Below are 24,006 nucleotides of genomic sequence, written 5' to 3' on the forward strand. Positions count from 1 at the left end.
GATAAGGGGTAAGTTATTTAGGACCGAGATGAGGAGAAACTTCTTCACCCAGAGAGTGGTGAACCTGTGGAATTCTCTACCACAGAAAGTTGTGGAGGCCAATTCACTAAATATATTCAAAAAGGAGTTAGATGTAATCCTTACTACTAGGGGGATCAACGGGTACGGCAAGAAAGCAGGAATGGGGTACTGAAGTTGCATGTTCAGCCATGAACTCATTGAATGGCGGTGCAGGCTCGAAGGGCCGAATGGCCTACTCCTGCACCTATTTTCTATGTTTCTATGTTTGTCTTAAGTGCTCTTTTTATGAGCAGTTCTGCAGGTGGGATCCCAGTGAGTGAGTGTGGCCTCATGCGGTAGCTAAGCAGGACTCGGGATAGGCGAGTCTGCAGTGAGCCTTCAGTTACCCTCTTCAAGCCTTGCTTGATGGTTTGCACTGCTCTCTTTGCCTGACCATTGGACGCTGGTTTAAACAGGGCAGATGTGACATGTTTGATCTCGTGACTGGTCATGAATTCTTTGAACTCAGCACTGGTGAAACATGGCCCATTGTCGCTCACCAGGACATCGGATAAGCTGTGTGTGGCAAACATGGCCCGCAGGCTTTCAGTGGTGGCAGCGGACATGCTAGCCGACATTATCTCACATTCAATCCACTTGGAGTATACGTCTACAACCACAAGGAACATTTTACCCAAGAACGGGCCTGCATAGTTGACGTCTACCCTAGACCACGGTTTGGAGAGCCAAGACCATAAACCTAGTGGTGCCTCCCTGGATACGTTGCTTAACTGCGAGCATGTATTACATCTGTATTACTCTTAAGTCCGCATCGATACCTGGCCACCAGACGTGGGATTTGGCTATCACTTTCATCATTATGGAGATACTGTGGAGGTCGTTGATGAATGTGTCTCTGCCCTTCTTGGGGACCACTACTCCATTGCTGCACAGAAGGGTCAAGGATGTCTCGGAGCGGGTGCAGGTCATTCTGACTAGGGAGGGTGAACAGCCAGTTGTCGTGGTGCATATAGGTACCAACGATATAGGTTAAAAAAAGGATGAGGTCCGACAAGACGAATTTAGGGAGCTAGGAGCTAAATTTTAAAAGTAGGACCTCAAAAGTAGTAATCTCAGGATTGCTACCAGTGCCACATGCTAGTCAGAGTAGGAATCGCAGGATAGCTCATGAGTACATGGCTTGAGGAGTGGTGCAGCAGGGAGGGATTCAAATTCCTGGGACATTGGAACCGGTTTTGGGGGAGGTGGGACCAGTACAAACCAGACAGTCTGCACCTGGGCAGGACCGGAACCAATGTTCTAGGGAAGAGTGTTTGCGAGTGCTGTTGGGGAGGAGTTAAACTAATATGGCAGCGGGATGGGAACCTATGCAGGGAGACAGAGGGAAGTAGAATGGGGGCAGAAGCGAAAGAAGAAAAGTAAAAATGGAGGGCAGAGAAACCTAAAGCAAAAAGCAAAAAGGGCCACATTACAGCAAAATTCTAAAGGGTCAAAGTGTGTTAGAAAGACAAGCCTGAAGGCTCTGTGCCTCAATGTGAGGAGTATTCGGAATAAGGTAGACGAATTAACTGCGCAGATAGCAGTTAACGGTATGATGTAATTGGCATCACGGAGACATGGCTCCAGGGTGACCAAGGCTGGGAACTCAACATCCAGGGGTATTCAACATTTAGGAAGGATAGACAGAAAGGAAAAGGAGGCGGGGTGGCATTGCTGGTTAAAGAGGAAATTAATGCAATAGTAAGAAAGGACATTAGCTTGGATGATGTGGAATCGGAATGGGTGGAGCTGCAGAATACCAAGGGGCAGAAAAAGCTAGTGGGAGTTGTGTACAGACACCAAACAGTAGTAGTAAGGTTGGGGACAGCATCAAACAAGAAATAAGGGATGCATGCAATAAAGGTACAGCAGTTATCATGGGTGACTTTAATCTACATATTGATTGGGCTAACCAAACTGGCAGCTAGGGTTCTGAACTAAAGTAAAGGTAACTTCGATGGTTTGAGGCGTGAATTGGCTAGAGTAGACCTCAAATGATACTTAAAGGGTAGACGGTGGATAGACAATGGCAAACATTTAAAGATCACATGGATGAACTTCAGCAATTGTACATCTTTGGAGTAAAAATAAAACGGGGAAGGTGGCACAACCGTGGCTAACAAAGGAAATTAAGGATAGTGCTAAATCCAAGGAAGAGGCATATAAATTGGCCAGAAAAAGCAACAAACATGAAGACTGGGAAAAATTTAGAATTCAGCAGAGGAGGACAAAGGGGTTAATTAGGAAGAGGAAAATAGAGTACGAGAGGAAGCATGCCGGGAACATAAAAACTGACTTGCAAAAGCTTCTATAAATATGTGAAGAGAAAAAGATTAGTGAAGACAAATGTAGGCCCCTTGCAGTCGGATTCAGGTGAATTTATAATGGGGAACAAAGAAATGGCAGACCAATTGAACAAATACTTTGGTTCTGTCTTCACGAAGGAAGACACAAATAATCTTCCGAAAGTATTCGGGGACCGAGAGTCTAGTGAGAAGGGGGAACTGAAGGATATCCTTATTAGGTGGGAAATTGTGTTAGGGAAATTGATAGGATTGAAGGCCGATAAATCCCCGGGGCCTGATAGTCTGCATCCCAGAGTACTTAAGGAAGTGGCCCTAGAAATAGTGGATGCATTGGTGATCATTTTCCAACAGTCTATCTACTCGGGATCAGTTCCTATGGACTCGAGGGTAGCTAATGTAACAACACTTTTTAAAAAGGGAGGGAGAGAGAAAGCGGGTAATTATAGACCGGTTAACCTGACATCAGTGGTGGGGAAAATGTTGGAATCAATTATTAAGGATGAAATAGCAGTGCATTTGGAAAGCAGTGACAGGATCGGTCCAACTCAGCATGGATTTATGAAGGGGAAATCATGCTTGACAAATCTTCTGGAATTTTTTGAGGATGTAACCAGTAGAGTGGATAAGGGAGAACCAGTTGATGTGATGTATTTGGACTTTCAAAAGGCTTTTGACAAGGTCCCACACAAGAGATTGGTGTGCAAAATCAAAGCACATGGTATTGGGGGATAAACGGGTCCTTTTCAGAATGGCAGGCAGTGACCAGTGGAGTGCCGCAGGGTTCAGTGCTGGGACCCCAGCTCTTTACATCAATGATTTGGATGAAGGAATTGAGTGTAATATCTCCAAGTTTGCAGATGACACTAAACTGGATGGCGGTGTGAGCTGTGAAGGGGATGCTAAGAGGCTGCAGGGTGACTTAGAGAGATTAGGTGAGTGGGCAAATGCATGGCAGATACAGTATAATGTGGATAAATGTGAGGTTATTCACTTTGGGGACAAAAACACGAAGACAGAATATTATTTGAATGGTGGCAAATTAGGGAAAGGGGAGGTGCGACGAGACCTGGGTGTCATGGTTCATCAGTCATTGAAAGTTGGCATGCAGGTACAGCAGGCGGTGAAGAAGGCAAATGGTATGTTGGCCTTCATAGCTAGGGGATTTCAGTATAGGAGCCGGGCGATCTTATACAGTTGTACAGGGCCTTGGTGAGGCCACACCTGGAATATTGTGTTCAATTTTGGTTTCCTAATCTGAGGAAGGACATTCTTGCTATTGAGGGAGTGCAGCGAAGGTTCACCAGACTGATTCCCGGGATGGATGGACTGACATATGAGGAGAGACTGGATCAACTGGACCTTTATACATTGGAGTTTAGAAGGATGAGAGGGGATCTCATCGAAACATACAAGATTCTGACAGGACTGGACAGGTTAGATGCGGGTAGATTGTTCCCGATGTTGGGCAAGTCCAGAACCAGAGGTCACAGTCTTCGGATAAGGGGTAGGCCATTTAGGACTGAGATGAGGAGAAACTTCTTCACACAGAGAGTTATTAACCTGTGGAATTCGCTTCCGCAGAGAGTTGTTGATGCCAGTTCATTGGATATATTCAAGAGGGAGTTAGATATGGCCCATATGGCTAAAGGGATCAAGGGGTATGGAGAGAAAGCAGGAAAGAGGTACTGAGAGAATGATCAGCCATGATTTTATCAAATGGTGGTGCAGGCTCGAAGGGCCGAATGGCCTACTCCTGCACCTATTTTCTATGTTTCTATGTTTCTAAGGCAGTCTGCCTGCACAGACATTTCATCTTTGCGCTGATGGAACGGCTTTATCTCTTCCAGCATTTCCACTGGGACGCTGGACCAGCTCCCGTGAAGCACACAGCTTTTGACTAGAGATAATAAGGGGTCCTGGCTTGTCGAGGTTTTGATCTGCTGGGCAGTGACGGGTGGCTGCTCACTCTCAAATGCTTCCATAACCATGGCTAGATCTGTGGGCTGCGCCATTTCCACCCCTGTGGTGGGCAATGACAGCCTACTGATGTCATCGGCGCAGTTTTCTGTGCCTGACCGGTGGCAGATGGCGTAATTGTATGCGGACAACGTGAGCGCCCATCTCTGGATGCGGGCCAATGCGTTGGTATTTATCCCTTTACTCTTGGAAAACAAATATAAATGGCTTATGGTCAGTTTCCAATTCAAATTTTAGCCCAAACAAGTATTGATGCATTTTCTTTACCCCATAGACACACGCCAGTGCTTCTTTTTCAATCATGCTGCAGGCACTCTCGGCCTTAGACAGACTCTTGGATGCATAAGCAACCGGTTGCAGTTTCCCAAAATCATTAGCTTGTTGCAATATACACCCGACGCCATATGGCGACGCATCACATGCTAGTACCAAACGCTTACATGGATCATACAACACAAGCAATTTGTTAGAGCATAACAATTTTCTCACTTTTACAAAGGCATTTTCTTGGCTTTTGCCCCAAACCCATTCACCCCCTTTTCGTAGTAAGACATGTAGTGGTTCGAGCAGTTTGCTGAGACCCGGTAAGAAATTACCAAAGTAGTTCAAAAGTCCCAGAAACGACCGCAGCTATATCATGTTCTGTGGCCTCGATCCGTTCTCGATTGCCTCCATCTTCGCGTTGATGGGCCTGATGCCGTCCGCCGCAATCCTCCATCCCAGGAACTCCACTTCAGGCACCAGGAAAACATACTTCAAGCGTTTTAACCTGAGCCCCATGCGGTTGAGTCGACTAAGAACCTCTTCCAGGTTCTGCCGGTGCTCGACTGTGTTCCGACCTGTGTCCTGGAAGACCACGATGTGCGGGACCGACTTCAGTAAACTTTCCATGTTTCTATGGAATATTGCTGCAGCTGATCGGATTCCAAATGGACATCTGTTATAAACAAAAAGACCTTTGTGCATGTTGATGCAGGTGAGGGCCTTTGATGATTCTTCCAGTTCCTGCGTCATGTAGGCTGAAGTCAGATCCAGCTTCGTGAACGTTTTTTCTCCTGCCAGCGTTGCAAAGAAGTCGTCGGCTTTTGGTAGTGGGTATTGGTCCTGCAGTGAGAAACGATTGATAGTTACTTTGTAATCGGCACAGATTCTGATGGTGCCGTCTCCCTTGAGGATAGGAACGATCGGACTGGCCCACTCGCTGAACTTGATCGGTGAAATGATGCCCTCTCGTTGCAGCCGGTCTAGCTCGGTCTCTACCCTTTCTCTCATGTACGGTACTGCTCTCGCCTTGTGATGGATGGGTCGCACCCCCGGAATTAGGTGGATCTGCACTTCTGCTCCTTGGAATTTCCCGATGCCTGGTTCGAACACAGAAGGAAATTTGTTTAAGACCTGGGCACACGAAATGTCATTAGCGGGCGATAGCGCTCGGACGTCGTCCCAGTTCCAGCGTATCTTTCCCAGCCAGCTCCTGCCGAGCAGCGTGGGACCATTGCCCAGTACCACCCAGAGTGGTAGCTTGTGCACTGCTCCATTATAGGAGACCTTTACGGTAGCACTGCCAATTACAGGAATCAGTTCTTTTGTGTAAGTTCTTAGTCTTGTGCGAACTGGAGTTAAGACTTGCCTTGAGGCCCTGTTGCACCACAAACTTTCGAAAGACTTTTTGCCAATGATGGACTGGCTTGCGCCCGTGTCCAGCTCCATTGACGCCAGGAGCCCATTTAGTTCAACATTCAGCATTATCGGGGGACAATTCGTGGTGAATGTGTGCACCCCATGTACTTCTGCCTCCTCTATCTGAGGCTCTGGCTCGTAGTGATCCTCCGTGGATCTGTCCTCCTCTACAACTTGGTGGTTTGCAGGTTTAACAGGCTTAGCAGCTCGCCTGACACTCGTTGGAGGTGTCCCATTGTTCCACAGCCCTTGCAAACCCAAACGTATCCTTTGAATCAACATGAATGGAAACGATGATCACCCTCCCAGCACCAGCAAGGTGTTCATGGCGTTGCATTCTTCACCCTTGATGGTGGACTCTGAGACATCTGCGAACGTGTAGCTGCAGGTATGTTTGACCTGCCCTGTACGTTACGATTCGAAAACAACATCACTTTGTTCACAGTACTTGTAGCAACACTTGTGTGCTGAGAGATTTGCTTAGTATTGTCACTGGTGGCAATGAATGCCTGGGCTATCGCTATGGCCTTACTCAAGGTTGTGGTCTCTACAGTCAAAAGCTTGTGAAGTATGGTTTTGTGGCCAATGCCAAGTACGAAAAAGTCTCTGAGCATGTACTCCAAATGTCCTTCAAATTCGTAATGTCCTGCAAGGCATCTCAGCTCGGCGACATAACTCACCACTTCCTAGCCTTCAGATCTTTTGTAGGTGTAGAACCGGTACCTTGCCATCAGAACGCTTTCCTTCGGGTTCAAATGCTATTGGACCAGTGTGCACAAATCGCCGTACGATTTCTCCGTGGGTTTCACTGGAGTGAGCAGATTCTTCATGAGGCCATACGTTGGTGGCCCACAGACGGTGAGGAGGATCGCCCTTCATTTGGCAGCGCTCTCTTCCCCATCTAGCTCGTTGGCCACGAAGTATTGCTCGGGTCGCTCCACAAAAGTTTCCCAATCATCTCCCGAAAATTTCTCCGGAATGCCCACTGTTCTCTGCATCTTTGGGTTCGCTATCTGTACTCATCGCCAGTTGTTGTGTATGGAGAAAAAGTCAGACTGAACACTGTGAGCTCAATGTAAAGTATGACCTTAGTCATTTATTGCAGGTCTCCAGAGTGCCTCTCCAACCTGTAAAGCCTTCTTAAATACCTGTGCTTCCAAGAGATTATGGGATCCCTTGGGACTCCGGGGAATGAGCCCTCTGGTGGCTGTACAGAGTAAATACTCCACATATATAACAGGCCACCTCAAGAGAGAGAGGAAGAGGAGCATGAGGGGCTGGACACTGACCTAGGGCCAGACAATCATGCTGGTTATGCAACCGTGCCCACGCCCTCCTCCAGACCACAGGAAAGGGCCAGCGGTGGCTACATAGCTGCAAGACTCTTACGTCAGGAGCTGATAACTGAACAATTTGCCTGAAAGAACGTTGATGTGAGTGACAATGCTGACACACTGCTGTGTGTGTGCAGCTCAGACATCAATGGTGGGCATCACCTTGGTGCCAGTTAAAGTTTAAGTTGATTGAAGTTAAGTTTTATTTAACCCTTTCATGTTAAGGAATCACTAGTGTGTAATGGTCCAGCTATCTGAGACAATGCGCAACAAGATTATGTTGAATTTTTATAAATCTACACGAACATTGGTCTGAAATCATAAGTATCACGGCCAAAAATACCCCATCCCTGCCCACACCCCACTTTTTCGACCATTGACATCAATCAAATGGTCAACATGTCCAGCAACACAGAATACAAAGGCAAAGCAGGAGGGTGGCCCCTCCCCCCCCATACATTACAACAACTTGCACACACCCAGATGGAGATATAACACAGCCATCACCTGCAGACATGCACCCCCTCACTTTCCTTCCCCCCTCCCCTTCTCCCCACCTCTACCCTTCCCCTCCTTGTTCTACGCCGCCTGGCCAAAGTGCTCCTCAGGCGGTGCCTCATTGGGGGGGATGGAGGCGGTGGTTGGACAGGTGCGGGAGCAGGGGGTGCCGAGGGGGGAACATTCTCTGATCCTGAAGCAGGATCTTGGTCCTGCCCCTCATCTGTCGTTCGCAGTGGTGGTGCGGACCTAGGGGTGGAGTGCCACGCTCCAGGACCACTGGGAGGCCTGTGCCAGCAGTGGTCCTGGCTATCACTCCAGGGCCTCTGCTACCTGCGAAACGTACTCAGTCATGGTGGCCAGCTGTCGGGATATGCCCCGCAATGCATTGTGGATCTGGTCACCAATGTCTACATTCCTCCTGAACAACTGTACCATCTCTCCACTCTCATGTTGCGCTCATGGACCAGACCTGCCGCATCCACGAAACCTCCGTGGGGTCGGCGCCATCCTGGGGACAAATGGGGTGTCCTGTGGCGAGGCGCTTGGGGCCGGTACCACCAGAGCTGAAGTGGGAATGGTCGGAGGAGCACTAGATGGCCTTGGGGTGGAATGCCTTCTGGAGCCTGGCGATGCAGATTCCTCGAAGTCCATGCTGTCATCCATAGAGAACAGACCCAGCGGATTGACGTGCAAGAATAGAACCTCTTCAGCACCAGATCTAGGATGGTCCAGTGAGTCCGGCCCCACGCCCCCTCCTTCTGGCCTCTGTGGTCTTGCCTTTGGACGCACTGCTGGCTGAGCTGCAAAACACAAATGAGGTTAATAGAGGAGAAGGGGGTGCTCTGATCACAAGGTGATTCCAGCGCTACACACAGCATTTACATGACAAAAGCACCACCATTATCAAAATCTTCACAGACATTACATTTCATGACCATCAACACATTGTGCATTGCAATGATTTTCATTAGGCCAGCATTATTTATAGGACAACCTTAGAAATCATCTATTATATATGATTGTTTGGGTGTGGCATCTATTGACTTTACATCACGCAATGGTGTAAACTTTACTCACGTTGCATCACTTCAGGGTCTGCAGATGCTTGTGTGGCTGTCCGGGTATGCTTCCCCACGAGTGTGAGCACTCACTCCTCCATGTCAGTGATGTCGCTGGGGACTGGTAGCCCCCCACCCGTTCGTGTCTGACGGACCTCATCGTAGAAACATAGAAAATAGGTGCAGGAGTAGGCCATTCGGCCCTTCGAGCCTGCACCGCCATTCAATGAGTTCATGGCTGAACATGCAACTTCAGTACCCAATTCATGTTTTCTCGTCATACCCCTTGATCCCTCTAGTAGTAAGGACTACATAAGAACATAAGAACATAAGAATTAGGAACAGGAGTAGGCCATCTAGCCGCTCGAGCCAGCTCCACCATTCAACAAGATCATGGCTGATCTAAGTCCTTTTGGAATATATTTAGTGAATTGGCCTCAACAACTTTCTGTGGTAGAGAATTCCACAGGTTCACCACTCTCTGGGTGAAGAAGTTTCTCCTCATCTCAGTCCTAAATGGCTTACCCCTTATCCTTAGACTGTGAACCATGGTTCAGTACTTCCCCAACATTGGGAACATTCTTCCTGCATCTAACCTGTCTAAACCCGTCAGAATTTTAAACGTTTCTATGAGATCCCCTCTCATTCTTCTGAACTCCAGTGAATACAAGCCCAGTTGATCCAGTCTTTCTTGATATGTCAGTCCTGCCATCCCGGGAATCAGTCTGGTGAACCTTCGCTGCACTCCCTCAATAGCAAAATGTCCTTCCTCAAGTTAGGAGACCAAAACTGTACACAATACTCCAGGTGTGGTCTCACCAAGGCCCTGTACAACTTTAGTAACACCTCCCTGCCCCATACTCAAATCCCCTCGCTATGAAGGTCAGCATGCCATTTGCTTTCTTAACTGCCTGCTGTACCTGCATGCCAAACTTCAATGACTGATGTACCATGACACCCAGGTCTCGTTGCACCTCCCCTTTTCCTAATCTGCCACCATTCAGATAATAGTCTGTCTCTCTGTTTTTACCACCAAAGTGGATAACCTCACATTTATGCACATTATACTTCATCTGCCATGCATTTGCCCACTCACCTAACCTATCCAAGTCACTCTGCAGCCTCATAGCATACTCCTTGCAGCTCACACTGCCACCCAACTAAGTGTCATCTGCAAATTTGGAGATACTACATTTAATCCCCTCGTGTAAATCATTAATGTACAATGTAAACAGCTGGGGCCCCAGCACAGAACCTTGCTACTAATCACTGCCTGCCATTCTGAAAAGTACTCTTTGCTTCCTGTCTGCCAACCAGTTCTCAATCCACGTCAGCACACTACCCCCAATCCCATGTGCTTTAACTTTGCACATTAATCTCTTGTGTCGATAGCTTCTTCTGTAAAAAGTAACAGGATGACAAGGCCTGAGATCATTGCATGATATCATTGCTAGGTACTTTTACAGAGACTGATACAACACATAACCGACAGATGTAATCATAATTATTATGATAATTATCATTCTTTACCGAAAGACGTGCACCGTGACCGCAGGCTTTGACTACAACATTCCCAGCGAAAATGAAAGAACTCACATCTGCTGATAGTCACTCATGACTGTTACAAATCAAATTATATAAATACATAAGTACATGTACATAAATGTAATACTTACTCTTGCGGATCCGACAAGGTTGTTCCATCGTTTGCGGCATTGGTTGCCCTCACGCTCCTCGTTGGTCGCCAATGAGACCACCTCTGCTATCTCAGTCCATATCTTCTGGTAGGCCTTTGGGGTGGGCTTCCCACACCCTCCCTGGGTCAAATCACCCTAGCATAACGACCTCCTGCAGGAGGGAGGCATTTGCCTCGTCCGAGAACCTCCTCGCTCTTTTGCGCCTTCCAATATGCTCCTCTCCCAGCTCACTGCTCTCTCCAGCGTCAGTCTCTTCAGCGTGTTGTGTCGCCTCCTTCTCTCCCTCCATTATCGGCACCAAATTCGGGCAAATATCTTTCTGGTACAGCTGATTTTTGTTTCCCTATTTGCTCTAAAGCTTTAAACTCTCCCTTGTTCCTCCCAAAGCAGCCACACCACATCCACACATGCCTTCACTCCCTCTCAGCGCTCTCTCTATCTATCTCTTCTGCACATGTCATGATGACCTTTGACCTCCTGAATCGCGGGAATCGAGCGTTGCCATGCCGTTGCCAAGGACGGTGACATTTTACGGCAGAAGGTCAGAGAGATTTAATGCTACTGCCCAGTTCATATCACTTGCGGTAATGCCCAATTTAAAAAATGGAGAATAGGGGCTTTGAGAATGGGCGACAAGCCTGAAAGCAGCGTCCATGGGTTGCCGCGGCGGGGCCGCCATTTTTGATATTGCCTTCCTTTACTTTTGGAGCAGTGTAGAGAACCGCTCCGCCCGTTTTCCCACCACATCATGCACGCGCCAACCCCCTACCGTCTGGCGACTACCCCTTTCCAAAATTGCCCCTTTCGGAAATCACGCCGCTGCAGGTCGGTGCCACTGACAACTTTTGCTGTCGGTATCTTTTCTGTGGCTGGGTGGCGTAGCCACCCTTTAAAGGGGAGATGGCACTGCTGGTGACTCCATGTTATTTTATTTTATCTGCCGACTGCCAGGTCAGGCCGACAATTATGACCGCGGGTTCGGCCGAACCCTCCCTGGTAGCCCATTGTTTGCCACTGAAGTGGCTGCCGAGTTAGTACTGGCCCTCCACTTTAACTGAAGGGGAGGGACGTTGTGACGTGCTAGCATGATGACTTGTAGCGTCGGCCACTCTGATCCGCCCCCACTTCCGCCCCAATGATGGGGCCATTTCCACTCGCTCAAAAAAAAACAAAGTGCTGAATTTCTCCGGATTGTCCGCCCCATGCATTTATTTATGCATAATGTTACAAGCTCAGGAATACAAAAGCAGTATATTGACAATTGGAAGTGTTGCAAAAATTACATTGATTGAAGATAGAGGGGCCGAAATTGACCCTTTCTATAAGGCCCGTGGCCTTCGAGATCGGTCGGTGTGCCTTGTTTCGGGCGGAGGGCAATTTCGGCCCAAGAGAAATCTGATTCAATATCATCACTGTGGTATAGTATTGTCCCATGATTCACAGGAGGTCTAATGTTGGAACAATTCTGCAGTTTGGAAGCATTAATGAAATGAAGTTGAGATTTAGTGTAATCAGTTTCACATCTATCAGTTGAGGTAATTTTTATAAAATCAACACATTTCTCAGTTATGGTTATACACTCAGGGTTTTCCTTGAAGCACTAATACAGTGTAGGCCCCTTTTCTCCTGAATAAATTATTAATCACCCAGCATGTATTATGGACCTTTGATTCGATTGTAAGTCCTAGGATCCAATCACTTGGAAACTTTGTCGCTGACCACACCAGAATAAGTGAGGCTGAGGGAGGTGCCTTGTTTTAAATATTTCTGGTGGTCACCTCTGCCACTATGAACATATCTCAGGTGGCCATCATAGCAGGAGGTAGATATTATGGCAGAGGCCTGCCACCCTAGTAGCCCCAGTGCTAGCAGCTTGTCTAATTCTGCTCATGTTCTTCATCACGTCTTTGGGTATCCAAGGCAAGACGTCAGACAGGAAACTGGTATGTCTCCTCTTACCCAGCGTACTGGCCGTGTGGCAAATTCCAGGCGGGGGTTGAGGAACTCCTACCTCCAACCATGCCCCGTCTGACGTAGAGGACCACTTTTGGAGTAGACGGAGGTTCGTTCCAAAAAAGGCCCTGCGGAAAATGGCAGTGAAGCTGGGGCCAGACATTCCAGGTTCCAGCCTAATTTACTGGGCTTCCGCAGCACTCCCATCTAACTTCGGGCAGGAGTGTACTAGAAGGCCCATGGGCATTCGAGGCCAAAATATTCATCTACTATTCCCCACAGGGAAATATTTCTGTTAAAATAACCTTTGTATTTGTCATTATAGTGTTTGAAGCACTTGGTGCCACATGCATTTCTTCAGCCATTATTATGTAGGAATTGTACATTGTTCAAATTAAACAATAATGCTAGATGTCCTGTAACTTATGTCTGAATTTGCCAGTATTTTACAACAGAAAACATATCCATAGGTGGAAGAGGAATTGGTGGCTGTCAAGTGCGAAGCAAAACCTATTTACGCACCCTCTTGTTATTGCTCAAGGCAGAAGCCTGCTTAAACATGATGCAACTCTAATACATGCATGTGTGCCAGTCCTCAGTACCTTAGGATGCATTGAATCAGTTGGAGCTGTTCTGTAGATAAATGGAAGGATAGTAACTAGCACTCCTGTAAAACTTGTCATGCAGATCCAAAACATGGTGCACAATCAAACATTCAAAAGTAATCCATTTGTTTGTTATGATTTCCAGCCTCTTTCCCATGCTTGTAAAAAGAAAGGCCCCGATCTCTGCAGGGCCCTGCTTTATCAACAGTTGATGGAGGGGGTGTCCCGCACACACATGGTCACTGACGAAGATCCCACCATAAATTGTGGGGATGGTTTCATTACCATAATGCCATTCAGAGGCATTCGCTCCATTCTGTTGACAGGAGTCTGAGTGGTTCCAACTGCTTCAACAAAGAAACCCCGAGGCCCAGGTATGGCTGAAGAAAATAGTACATTACAGTTTGTTCTGCTCGTAAGGGAGCCAATGGGCATGCCTTTAATGGTAATCCAGGATTGATTACTTGGTCTTGAGTTTACAAGGCCCTCAATGGAGTTCACACCCAGTGAGAGTTGCTTTGGACCTAACAAGGAAGTAATGGGCAGAATTCTCGGGGTAGTTCACTGGCTAAGCCACTCACAATGCAACAGCTCTACAACTATTTTAAACTAAACTTTAAATCAAGTACTCCCTTTTGGCAAGGGCACTAGAACTCATAAATTTAGAAATTAACTGGGAACTTTGCCAATCAAATTAAAATTCTGTTCCCGGGGGTGATGATGCACTCCAGTCCCTCTGGTGCCCAACTCTCGTGGAAGGCCGCGAGCGTACCAGTGGACACTGCGGCTCCATCTCCAGGGACACCCTGGCGCAAATGTAGCCGCAGAAGAGAGATAGGCAGTCGGGCTGGACGACCCGCTCCACTGCCCGCTACCTGGCCACCTTGGCCAGGCCCGGGAACAGTCCTACGAGATGGCCCTCTGACCTGCCTGCTCCCCTCCGCACAGGGTGCCTGAAGATCAGGAGCGTGGGACTGAAATGCAGCCAAAAATTGGGGAGGAGCCCCCTTAAATAATTGAAGAGCGGCTGCAACCTCACACACTGTACATATACATGGAACACGGACTCCCAACAGCTCTACAACTATTTTTGTAGACAACATTAATCAAGTGCCCCTTGGTTAAAGGGGGGCACACTCCAGACACTTTCAAACAAGTGCCCCCTTGCTTTTTTTTTAGGGCACTAAAAACACAAATTATACAAGTGCCCCCTGGCTAAAAGCAGGGGGGAGGGGCACTAAAACCGACAAACATAAACAAATTAAACTTTAGACACTAACAGATCAAATTAAAATTTGGTCGCCGGGGGTGATGATGCACTCCAGTCCCTCCGCCGCCCACCTCTCACGGAAGGCCGCAAGCGTACCGGTGGACACTGCGTGCTCCATCTCCAGGGACACCCTGGCACGGATGTAACCGCGGAAGAGAGGCAGGCAGTCGGGCTGAACGACCCCCTCGGACACCCGCTGCCTGGACCGGTTAATGGCCACCTTGGCCAGTCCCAGGAGCAGTCCTATGAGGAGGCCTTTCAACCTGCCCGCTCCCCTCCGCACAGGGTGCCCAAAGATCAAGAGCGTGGGACTGAAGTGCAGCCAAAATTTGAGGAGCAACCCCCTTAAATAATTGAAATGGGGCTGCAATCTCACACACTGTACATATACATGGAACACGGACTCCCAACAGCTCTGCAACTATTTTGTTGTAATACTTTAATCAAGTGCCCCCTGATTAAAGGGGGAGCACACTCCAAAAACTTTTCAAGTGACCCCTTGTTTTTTGTAAAAAATTTTTTGAGGGCATAGAAACACAAATTATACAAGTGCCCCTGGCTAAAAGCAGGGGGGGCGGGGGTGGGGGATACTAAAACCGACAAACATGGACAAATTAAACTTTAGATACTAACAGATCAAATCAAAATTTGGTTGCCAGGGGTGATGATGCACTCCAGTAACTCCGGCGCCCACCTCTTGCGGAAGGCCGCGAGCGTACCGGTGAAGACTGCGTGCTCCATCTCCAGGGACACCCTGGCTCGATGTAACCACAGAAGAGAGGCAGACAGTCGGGCTGAACAATCCCCTCGGCCACCCGCTGCCTGGACCGGCTGATGGCCCTCTTGGCCATGCCCAGGAGCAGTCCTACGAGGAGGCCTTCCGACCTACCCGCTCCCCTCCGCACAGGGTGCCCAAAGATCAGGAGTGTGGGACTGAAGTGCAACCAGAATTTGAGGAGCAGCCCCTTCAAATAATGGAATAGGGGCTGCAACCTCGCACATTCAATAAAAATGTGGAAAACGGGCTCCTCTAGATCACAGAAATAACAGGCAGCCTGGGAGTCCATGAACCGACTTAAAAACTTATTGCATGGGACTGCTCAGTGCAACACCCTCCAGGCCAAGTCCCCAATAAATAAGGGGAGGACTCCCGCATAGAGTGCACTCCATCGGGGACCCCCGCCTCCTCCGGACGGCAAGATGGTGCACCATGGCGTACCTGGACGGCAGACGAGGATGGCAACATGGAGAGGTTGCAAGAGCAGCCCGTACAGAAATCTCCTCCGCGCAGAACTGAAAGGCATGGAGGGGATTTCCCCGAGGAAGCTCAAGTTTTGAGGCGCCGGCTCCCGAGGGAGGTTTCGGGGCTTGGCCCAACAGCTCTACAACTATTTTGTTGTAAACTAATAATCAAGTGTCCCCTGATTAAAGGGGTAGGGGGGGGGGGAGGGGCACACTCCGAAAACTTTTCAAGTGCCCCCTTGTTTTTTTGGGCGGAGGGCACTAAGAAAACAAATTATACAAGTGCCCCCTGGCTAAAAGAGTGGGGCGGGGGGGGGGCACTAAAACCGACAAACTTAAACAAATAAACTTTAGGCACTAAAGGTTCAAATTAAAATTTGTTGCCGGGGGTGATGTTGCATTCCAGTCCCTCGGGCGCCCACCTCTCGCGGAAGGCCGCTAGCGTACTGGTGGACATAGCGTGCTCCATCTCCAGGGACATCCTGGCTCGAATGTAACTGCAGAAGAGAAGCAGGTAGTCGGGCTGAACAACCCCCTCAACCGCCCACTGCCTGGACCGGCTAATGGTTCTCTTGGCCATGCCCAGGAGCAGTCCTACGAGGAGGCCTTCCGACCTGCCCGCTCCCTTCCGCAGAGGGTGCCCAAATATCAGGAGTGTGGGACTGAAGTGCAACCAGAATTTGAGGAGCAGCCCCTTCAAATATTGGAAAAGGGGTGCAACCTCACACATTCGATAAAAATGTGGAACACGGACTCTTCCAGACCTCAGAAATTGCAGGCGACCTGGGAGCCCACGAACCGACTTAAGAACTTATCGCATGGGACTGCTCCATGCAACACCCTCCAGACCAAGTCCCCAATAAATAGAGGGAGGACTCCCACATAGAGTGCATTCCATTGGGGACCCCCGCCTCCTCCGGACGGCAAAGTGCGTTTGGATAGCAGACGGGGATGGCAATGTGGAGAGTGTGCAAGAGCAGCCCATACAGGAATTCACTCCACATAGAACTGAAAGGCACGGAAGGGATTTCTCCAAGGAGGCTCAAGTTGTGAGGTGCCGGCTCCCGAGGGAGGTTTCGGGACTTGGCCCAACAGCTCTACAACTATTTTAGTTAAATTTTTTCTGTAGAATCGCTGTGAGCACAAACCTGTGAGCATACTCACAGGTGCATACATTACAGAAATCCTGTTATATGGCTGTTAAATTCCAAAAGAGCTGCCAAACAAGCACATTTACAAATATAAAACCCACAAGATGCTTGCATTTTATTGTAATAGCCTGGCTCTTCCATCGTACCTCTGATCAGATAATTCAAACCTCTGATCAGATAATTCAAACCGCTGATTGGATATAACATCTATGTTCTGTTTCTTTGTCGTCAAAACACGCCGGACTATTGAACACGGTTTTTAACCCCATATATACCATGACAGAAAGAAGCCAATACTATACACAGACAAAAAAATGTCACACCCTTGTCTGCTACTGTCAATATTTAGCTTCTTCCTTTCTTTTTCTTTGATCTAGTGACTTTGGGGAAAGATTTCTGCCATTCACTACAGCAAAAATGTAAATGTGTGTATAAAGAATGCATTTACAAATTCACTATGAATACTGAACAGTTGAAATCTTCCCCACATTAAACCATGGTGGTTCATGAGAGAATTTGTCTGGAGGTATGGTTTTGATTTCCTTGACATCTGTGCCTTCAATACCACAGTGATACAGAGATAATATGTAGCTAATTCCCTATCAGTATAATAATGGTATGCATCCAAATTCCCTGGCAGGGAAGGAGGAGCACTGCTTAGATTTAGGTCATGTCCGGTTCAAGTGCCAGAATCCAGAGCTCAAATTGATCCAGATGCTCATCTCAACTTCCAACAGTCTTATCAGAGGATCACAACGAATAATCAGTGAGAGGATTTAACTTTAGCACTTCTGAAATACATCTTAAGTAAGCCATGAATTGTCACTTTAACTGAAATAATCCTTTCATGTTTTTAGCATTTTGCAATTTTGGTGAAGTGGTCCTCCAGGGCTACAATAATATTATGGTATAACTACAAGAAACTGGTGCATGGATAAAGAAGTCTCAGAGTTTCATCATTTTTATCTAAATGTGGAATGAGCCATAAATGGTTTAGTCATTTATTCAGTTACTAGACAATTAATCAAGAATATTCTGTACCCCAAGAGAAGCATCATAAGTTTATTTCAACCTTGGCTCAGTGGTAGCACTCTTGCCACTGAATCAGTAGGTTCTGGACTCAAGCCCCACGCCAGAGATTTGAGCACAAAATCTAGGCTGATAATTCAGTGCAGTACTGAAGCAATGCTGCATTGTCGGAGATGTCACCCTTTGGTTGAGACGTTAAACCGAGACGCCGTCCTTTCTTCTTGGGTGGATATAAAAATCGCAGAACTCCTTGAAGATGAGCGGGGGAGTTGTCCCCAGTGTCTTGACAATATTTATTCCTGAAGCTGCACCTCAACAGCAGATTATCTGGTCATCATCTGTTTGTGGAAGCCTGCAATGCGCAAATTGACTGCCAGGTTTGCCTCCATTACAATAGTGACTACACTTCAAAAAGTACTTCATTGGCTGTAAATGGCTTTGACACATCCTGAAGTCATGAAAGCACGATATAAATGCAATTGTGTTCGTTCATTTGTTCTTTCTATAAAAATGGTATGAGTACAAAATGCTATTGTAATCCTTTTGCACAAAACCACTAATCAGTCCTTTTTTCCTTTTGTTGCTCTTACAATAAGTAGTTTACAGAAAAACCCTGATATTTACTAGTACAGATAGAGCATCCAAAGTCCGGAGTTCCAAAATTCGGACTGTTCTGAAATCCAGACATCGCGCTGATCCGTGGAGGGGTTGACTGCAATCCGGAAAATGTTCCGAAATCCGGACGTTTTTTTAAAACCGATTACCGCTGTGAATAGGGCCTACGGAGGGGGAAAAACATCCCCCAAAAATTCCAAAAAACAAAAAATAAAAAACTTGGGAGGTGGTGGTGTTCCCATGCGCCTGCTGCCCTTGTCCTTTTAGGTGGTATAGGTTGCAGGTTTGGGAGGTGCTGCCGAAGACGCCGTGGTGAATTGCTGCAGTGCATCTTGTAGATGGTACACACTACAGCCACGGTACATTGGTGATGGAGGGAGTGAATGTTGAAGGTGGTGGATGGGGTGCCAATCAAGCAGGCTGCTTTGTCCTGGATGGTGTCGAGCTTCTTGAGTGTTGTTAGAGCTGCACTCATCCAGGCAAGTGGAGAATATTCCATCACACTCCTGACTTGTGCATTGTAGATGGTGGAAAGGGTTTGGGGAGACAGGAGATGAGACACCCGCCACAGAATACCCAACTTCTGACCTGCTCTTGTTGCCATAGTATTTATGTGGCTGGTCCAGTTAAGTTTCTGGTCAATGGTGACCCCCAGGATGTTGATGTTAATCAATGTATTTGACTGACCAGTTAATTTCTGGCAACCTTCACTGTACAGCATATTAGCATGTTGTTTTGTATGCTTGATATATTTTTCACTAAATATTGATGTTGCCACCTTCAACCTCCTTCTCACTAGTTAATGCCAGATGAACCAAAAAGGTAACATTACTTTACCTAAATACCACATTTTAATGGTGGAAGTTGTCAAACTCCGCTATTCCTGCAAATTATTTTGAGATGGATATACTTGATCTTTAATCTTTAGTGTAATTAGCTTTATACTTAATAACTAGAAATTAACCAAACTTAATGTGCATTTTGTTGGATACTGACATACTGATTGCAGACCTGTTAAACTATTCCAACTATAATTTCTTAATGGACATATGAGACAGACTGTTGGATTGAGGGCATTGGGCGCGGTATCAGTGATGTGCCTGCGACACCCACCCAATAGGAAGGCCTGAACCACTTTCAGGTTTGGACCCCAAACTACAGGCATCAAACGGGTGCCCCACTGCAACTCACTCATCTCCTGTGGTGGATAATTAGCCGCTACTCCATGCAGCTGGCCGGCAGGTAAGGCCTGTTAGGGGCAGAAACCGGGTGTATGGGGTGAAAAAGAACTAGCTGTGGACCAGAGGATTTAGTTGAGCCTGCTCCTCCTGACCCCAGAAAAATCTTTTAAAAACGTACCTTTTGGGAGAGGCCTCCAGTGGTCAGTTAGACCTCTCTACGCCTGGAGAAATGGGACTGACATGCACCATACATGCTTCACCCATTTCTCCCTTGTACATTCCAATCCAAGTCCTGCAACAGGAGTAGGACTTCTGATTTGTATATCTAATCAGTCTCTTGCCTGTTTGGGACAGAATGCTAGGTCCCCACTTAAAGGACCGCCTTCAAGTTGATTCAGGTGGGAAAATGGGTGCACTAGGTTCTCATTAGATTTAGAACTGCCAGTTGCCCGTTTTACAGGTGAGAAAAATGGGCACAAAATATTTAATATAACAATTTAACTGAAGTATCTATATTTTCTATGAGTCAAATAAGGTAAACAGATAATTAATTGATTCTTTTCCTTTCATTTTTTTATTGTAGGTGTCACATTGACTTATCGGGGCTAAGTAAGGAACATACACACAAAATGGACTTGGCTCTGTCAGAAGGAAAAGGCCACATAGTGTTTCTGGTCACTCTGACCGCATCTGCTCCAGTCAGTATCTCTGATCTTTCAGTCAGCGCACTGGACAATGAGGAAGAACGCCATAAAATAATGGAAAAATATGTACGTATTATCAATCTAATATTTGTAAGAATCATTAAAGTCAATTTTTATTATCAATTTAAAAACTTGGGTTTTTTCAGGTTTTATTTTTAGTACATAAATAAAAGGAGAAAACCAATGTGGGGGAAGCGGAAATGGACCTTAAAATCAGTTTTTATTTTTAATATTGTTAAAATTTCAAAACAAAAACAAAGCAATAGACTTAAAGATGTATAGTTGAACTAAATAACAATCCACAATTATTTCCACAGCTCTCCAACACCTATCGAATTCTCAAACTCTCATTTAAAAGCTAGATAGATTTTTTTATTGAAATAAAAGCAAAATTGAAGAACCTGCAGACAAAATGCATTGGTTTCCCACCATAACTCTGGTGGGAGATTAGCAAAACCCAGAAGGAAATAGCATAAACTGCTGTTTTCAACCGTTTACACCAGGAGACCGGAGTCTGGATTCTGGAACATTCTGGAACTCTGGATTCTGGACGCTGCACCTGTTGCAGCCTTTATGTCAGAATATACAGATTATACTGTAACAATTCTTTAAATATCTGAACAGCATTATCTTTTCACATCTTCAACTTAGTCAATTCAATTTTTCATCTGTACAGGATTAGAACTAGGGGACAGTTCATCTGTGCAGGGCAGCTATGCTATTTTGACATTGCTGGCCTGTAAGATAGGAACTTTGGCATTGCTAGAAAAAACAGACCAAGGTCCAGCTAATGCGCGAGCCAGCTCATACTGTAGAATTGTTTTCATAAATTGGTTGCTTGTAACAGTAGAGCATTGGGCTCCCTGCTGGGGCTTGCAAGTTCAAATCTCATTCTAGATTGCCAATGCAAATTCTCCTGTCCTCATTGGCATTGTTGGCTGAGTTAATATGATCGAATACTGAGTAAATAATAAAATTCCCTCTACTTCCACTGCCTCCATTGACCTACACCTGAACTGCACTAAAGTTTGCTAGTTCCGAAGATGATTTCCTAGCCAGTCAGGGGTTAAGCATTAAGGCTTAATCTCGTTTTGCTATTAGACTAACCAGATTAAACAGCTTATTACATATTTTTAAGAGATACATTGGGCCCACCAACCATTTAACAAGTTGACGTGTCTGTGGTCCAGATAAACAGGTGATGTCAAAACTAGTTACCTTATTGTTTCCAGAGATTTGAAGCATCTTGCCACTATGTATTAAGTTAAATCATGAGCAATATTAAATAAATGCCACATCAGTTTTAAATTGTCATGCAAAATTACTTAAACATGAATAAGTTGGGGCTGAAATTTGGTGAATCTTCCACTGGTCCCCACCAGAACTCTGGTGGAAAACTGGTTTAAACACCGTGGACATTCTGGGCCATTTTGTTCAGAGTTTGTGGAGAAGTAAGCCTAATTTCAAGCTGGTTTTAGATCTGTTTTGCTGCTTTTTGTGATTGTTGAGTTGGATGCTGCTGAAGATATCCTCCCCACCTTGCTGTTTACAAGCACAATCTACCAGCAGCAGAAACAAGAAGAATATAGTTATTTCAATACAGTTGGCAACATAACTGTCATGTATCTCACATTACTGTATATAACTGTATCTTACCATGCTATACATGACTGTAACTGGATATGACCTGTAACAATAAGCATACCTTACCACCAGGGGGGCACTTGCAGGAGACACTCCATACCTGTCCCACTGAGGTATATAAAGGGAGGTCTCAGGCAAGTGCAGCACTGGAGAGCTGGAATTAAAGGTGCAGGTCCTGAGTGACCTTGACTTCAGCATGTGTCTCGTGTAAGTCAGTACATTAGAGTCAGGACTTAACAGTGGCGACGAGTTACGGGATCATAGAATCCACAGAATGGCTACCAACAACTCAGATGAGAAATACAATGCTGGAGACAATTGGGATGACTTTATAGAAAGGCTCCAGCAAAGCTTTGTGACCAAAGAATGGTTGGGCAACAATAAGGCAGACAAGAGAAGAGCCCATCTCTTGACCAGCTGTGGCTCGAAAACATACGCTTTAATGAAAGACCTGCTGGCACCCGAGAAACCAGCAAGCAAGTCATTTGAGGAGTTGAGCACACTGGTGAGAGTCCACCTGAAGCCAGTGAGCAGCCTACACATGGCCAGACACAGGTTTTACAACTACAGACGCTGTGTGGGCCAAAGCATACTTCGTGGCGGAACTTCGGAGGCTGGCTAGTTCATGTGAGTTCCCCGATGAACTAAGGAGAGAAGTACTGAGACTTTTTTTTAATTGAAGGAATAGGCCACGCAGGCATATTCCGAAAGCTTATAGAACTTGACTCTAGAGGCAGCAGCACTGGTCACACAGACATTCTTGGCAGGAGAAGAAGAAACGAGGTTGATCTACACTGCGGGTATGACAACTAACGAAACAAGGGGTTCACAGTGTGAAACAAGCCGCTACCCCCACACACAGACAAAGGCAGGAGAGCAGGCCTTCAACAGCAGGCAGTGGCGCCAGAAGCCATCAAAATCAAGGGCCACATGAAAGGCCGATCACACCTCATCAACCCACAATGCGAGCAATCAACAACAGATTGAGAGAAGCTCAAGAGAGATCAGCCAGATGCAGCTCATCCTTCGGAAACAATGGAAACGGTCTGTGTTGGAGATGTGGAGGAAGGCACTCAACCAGGGTGTGTCGATTTCAGCATGCCGTTTGCAGAAACTGCAACTACACAGGGCATCTGGCTCGCATGTGCAGAAAAACAGCAGCTCGGCTAGTATGCGAATCGGAAGGGTCAGAAAGCGGACCAGAAGACGGTTGGAACAGTGCACGGGACGCCGAGGTACAGCGGGTTAACATGATCAATGTCCACTGTTCTTACACCAAGACGCCTCCAATTATGATGAGGGTTCTACTCAACGGGATACCCGTCAACATGGAACTGGACACGGGGGCCAGTCAATCCCTCATGAGCGTTCAACAATTTGAACAGCTGTGGCTGCACAAAAGCAACAGACCAAAACTCACAAAGATCGACAACAAACTAAGGACCTATACTAAAGAAATCGTCCCAGTCCTTGGCAGCGCCATGCTCTCAGTCACACACAAAGGGATGGTGCACCGACTTTCCCTGTGGATTGTCCCCAGGGATCTCCCAGCCCTGTTGGGGAGAAGCTGGCTAGCAGAACTTAATTGGAAATGGGATGATGTTCACGCCATGTCATCAGAGGAACGGACCTCCTGCTCAACAGTTCTAAGCCGTTTTGAACATCTCTTTCAACCAGGTATGGGGACCTTCAAAGGGGCTAAAGTTAGAATCTACATCACACACAATGCCAGACCGGTCCATCACAAGGCTAGAGCTGTGCCTTATGTGATGAGGGAAAAGATTGAAAACGAACTGGACCGGCTTCTGCGGGAAGGCATAATTTCTCCCGTGGAATTCAGCGACTGGGCAAGCCCCATCGTCCCCGTCATGAAGCCTGATGGATCTGTGCAAATCTGTGGGGATTACAAGCCTACCATAAACAGAGTCTCCCTATAGGACCAATACCCGCTGCCCAGAGCGGAGGACCTATTTGCCACATTGGCTGGAGGAAAGCTTTT

The 24,006-nt window shown here is 46.7% G+C and overlaps 1 protein-coding gene across 5 annotated transcripts in view; it reads left to right on the forward strand.

Annotated features, from left to right (window-relative positions):
* mctp1a (multiple C2 domains, transmembrane 1a) overlaps nt 1-24,006 on the forward strand; it is a 979,537-nt gene that overhangs the window by 490,665 nt on the left and 464,866 nt on the right. For all 5 annotated transcript variants that reach the window (XM_070884895.1, XM_070884861.1, XM_070884869.1 and 2 more), the window contains one exon: nt 20,243-20,429. In XM_070884895.1, the coding sequence (XP_070740996.1) occupies nt 20,243-20,429 (187 nt within the window). The remainder of the gene's footprint in view (nt 1-20,242; nt 20,430-24,006) is intronic.

This window comes from Pristiophorus japonicus, chromosome 1 (genome assembly GCF_044704955.1).
Source record: "Pristiophorus japonicus isolate sPriJap1 chromosome 1, sPriJap1.hap1, whole genome shotgun sequence".
NCBI classification, from domain to species: domain Eukaryota; kingdom Metazoa; phylum Chordata; class Chondrichthyes; family Pristiophoridae; genus Pristiophorus; species Pristiophorus japonicus.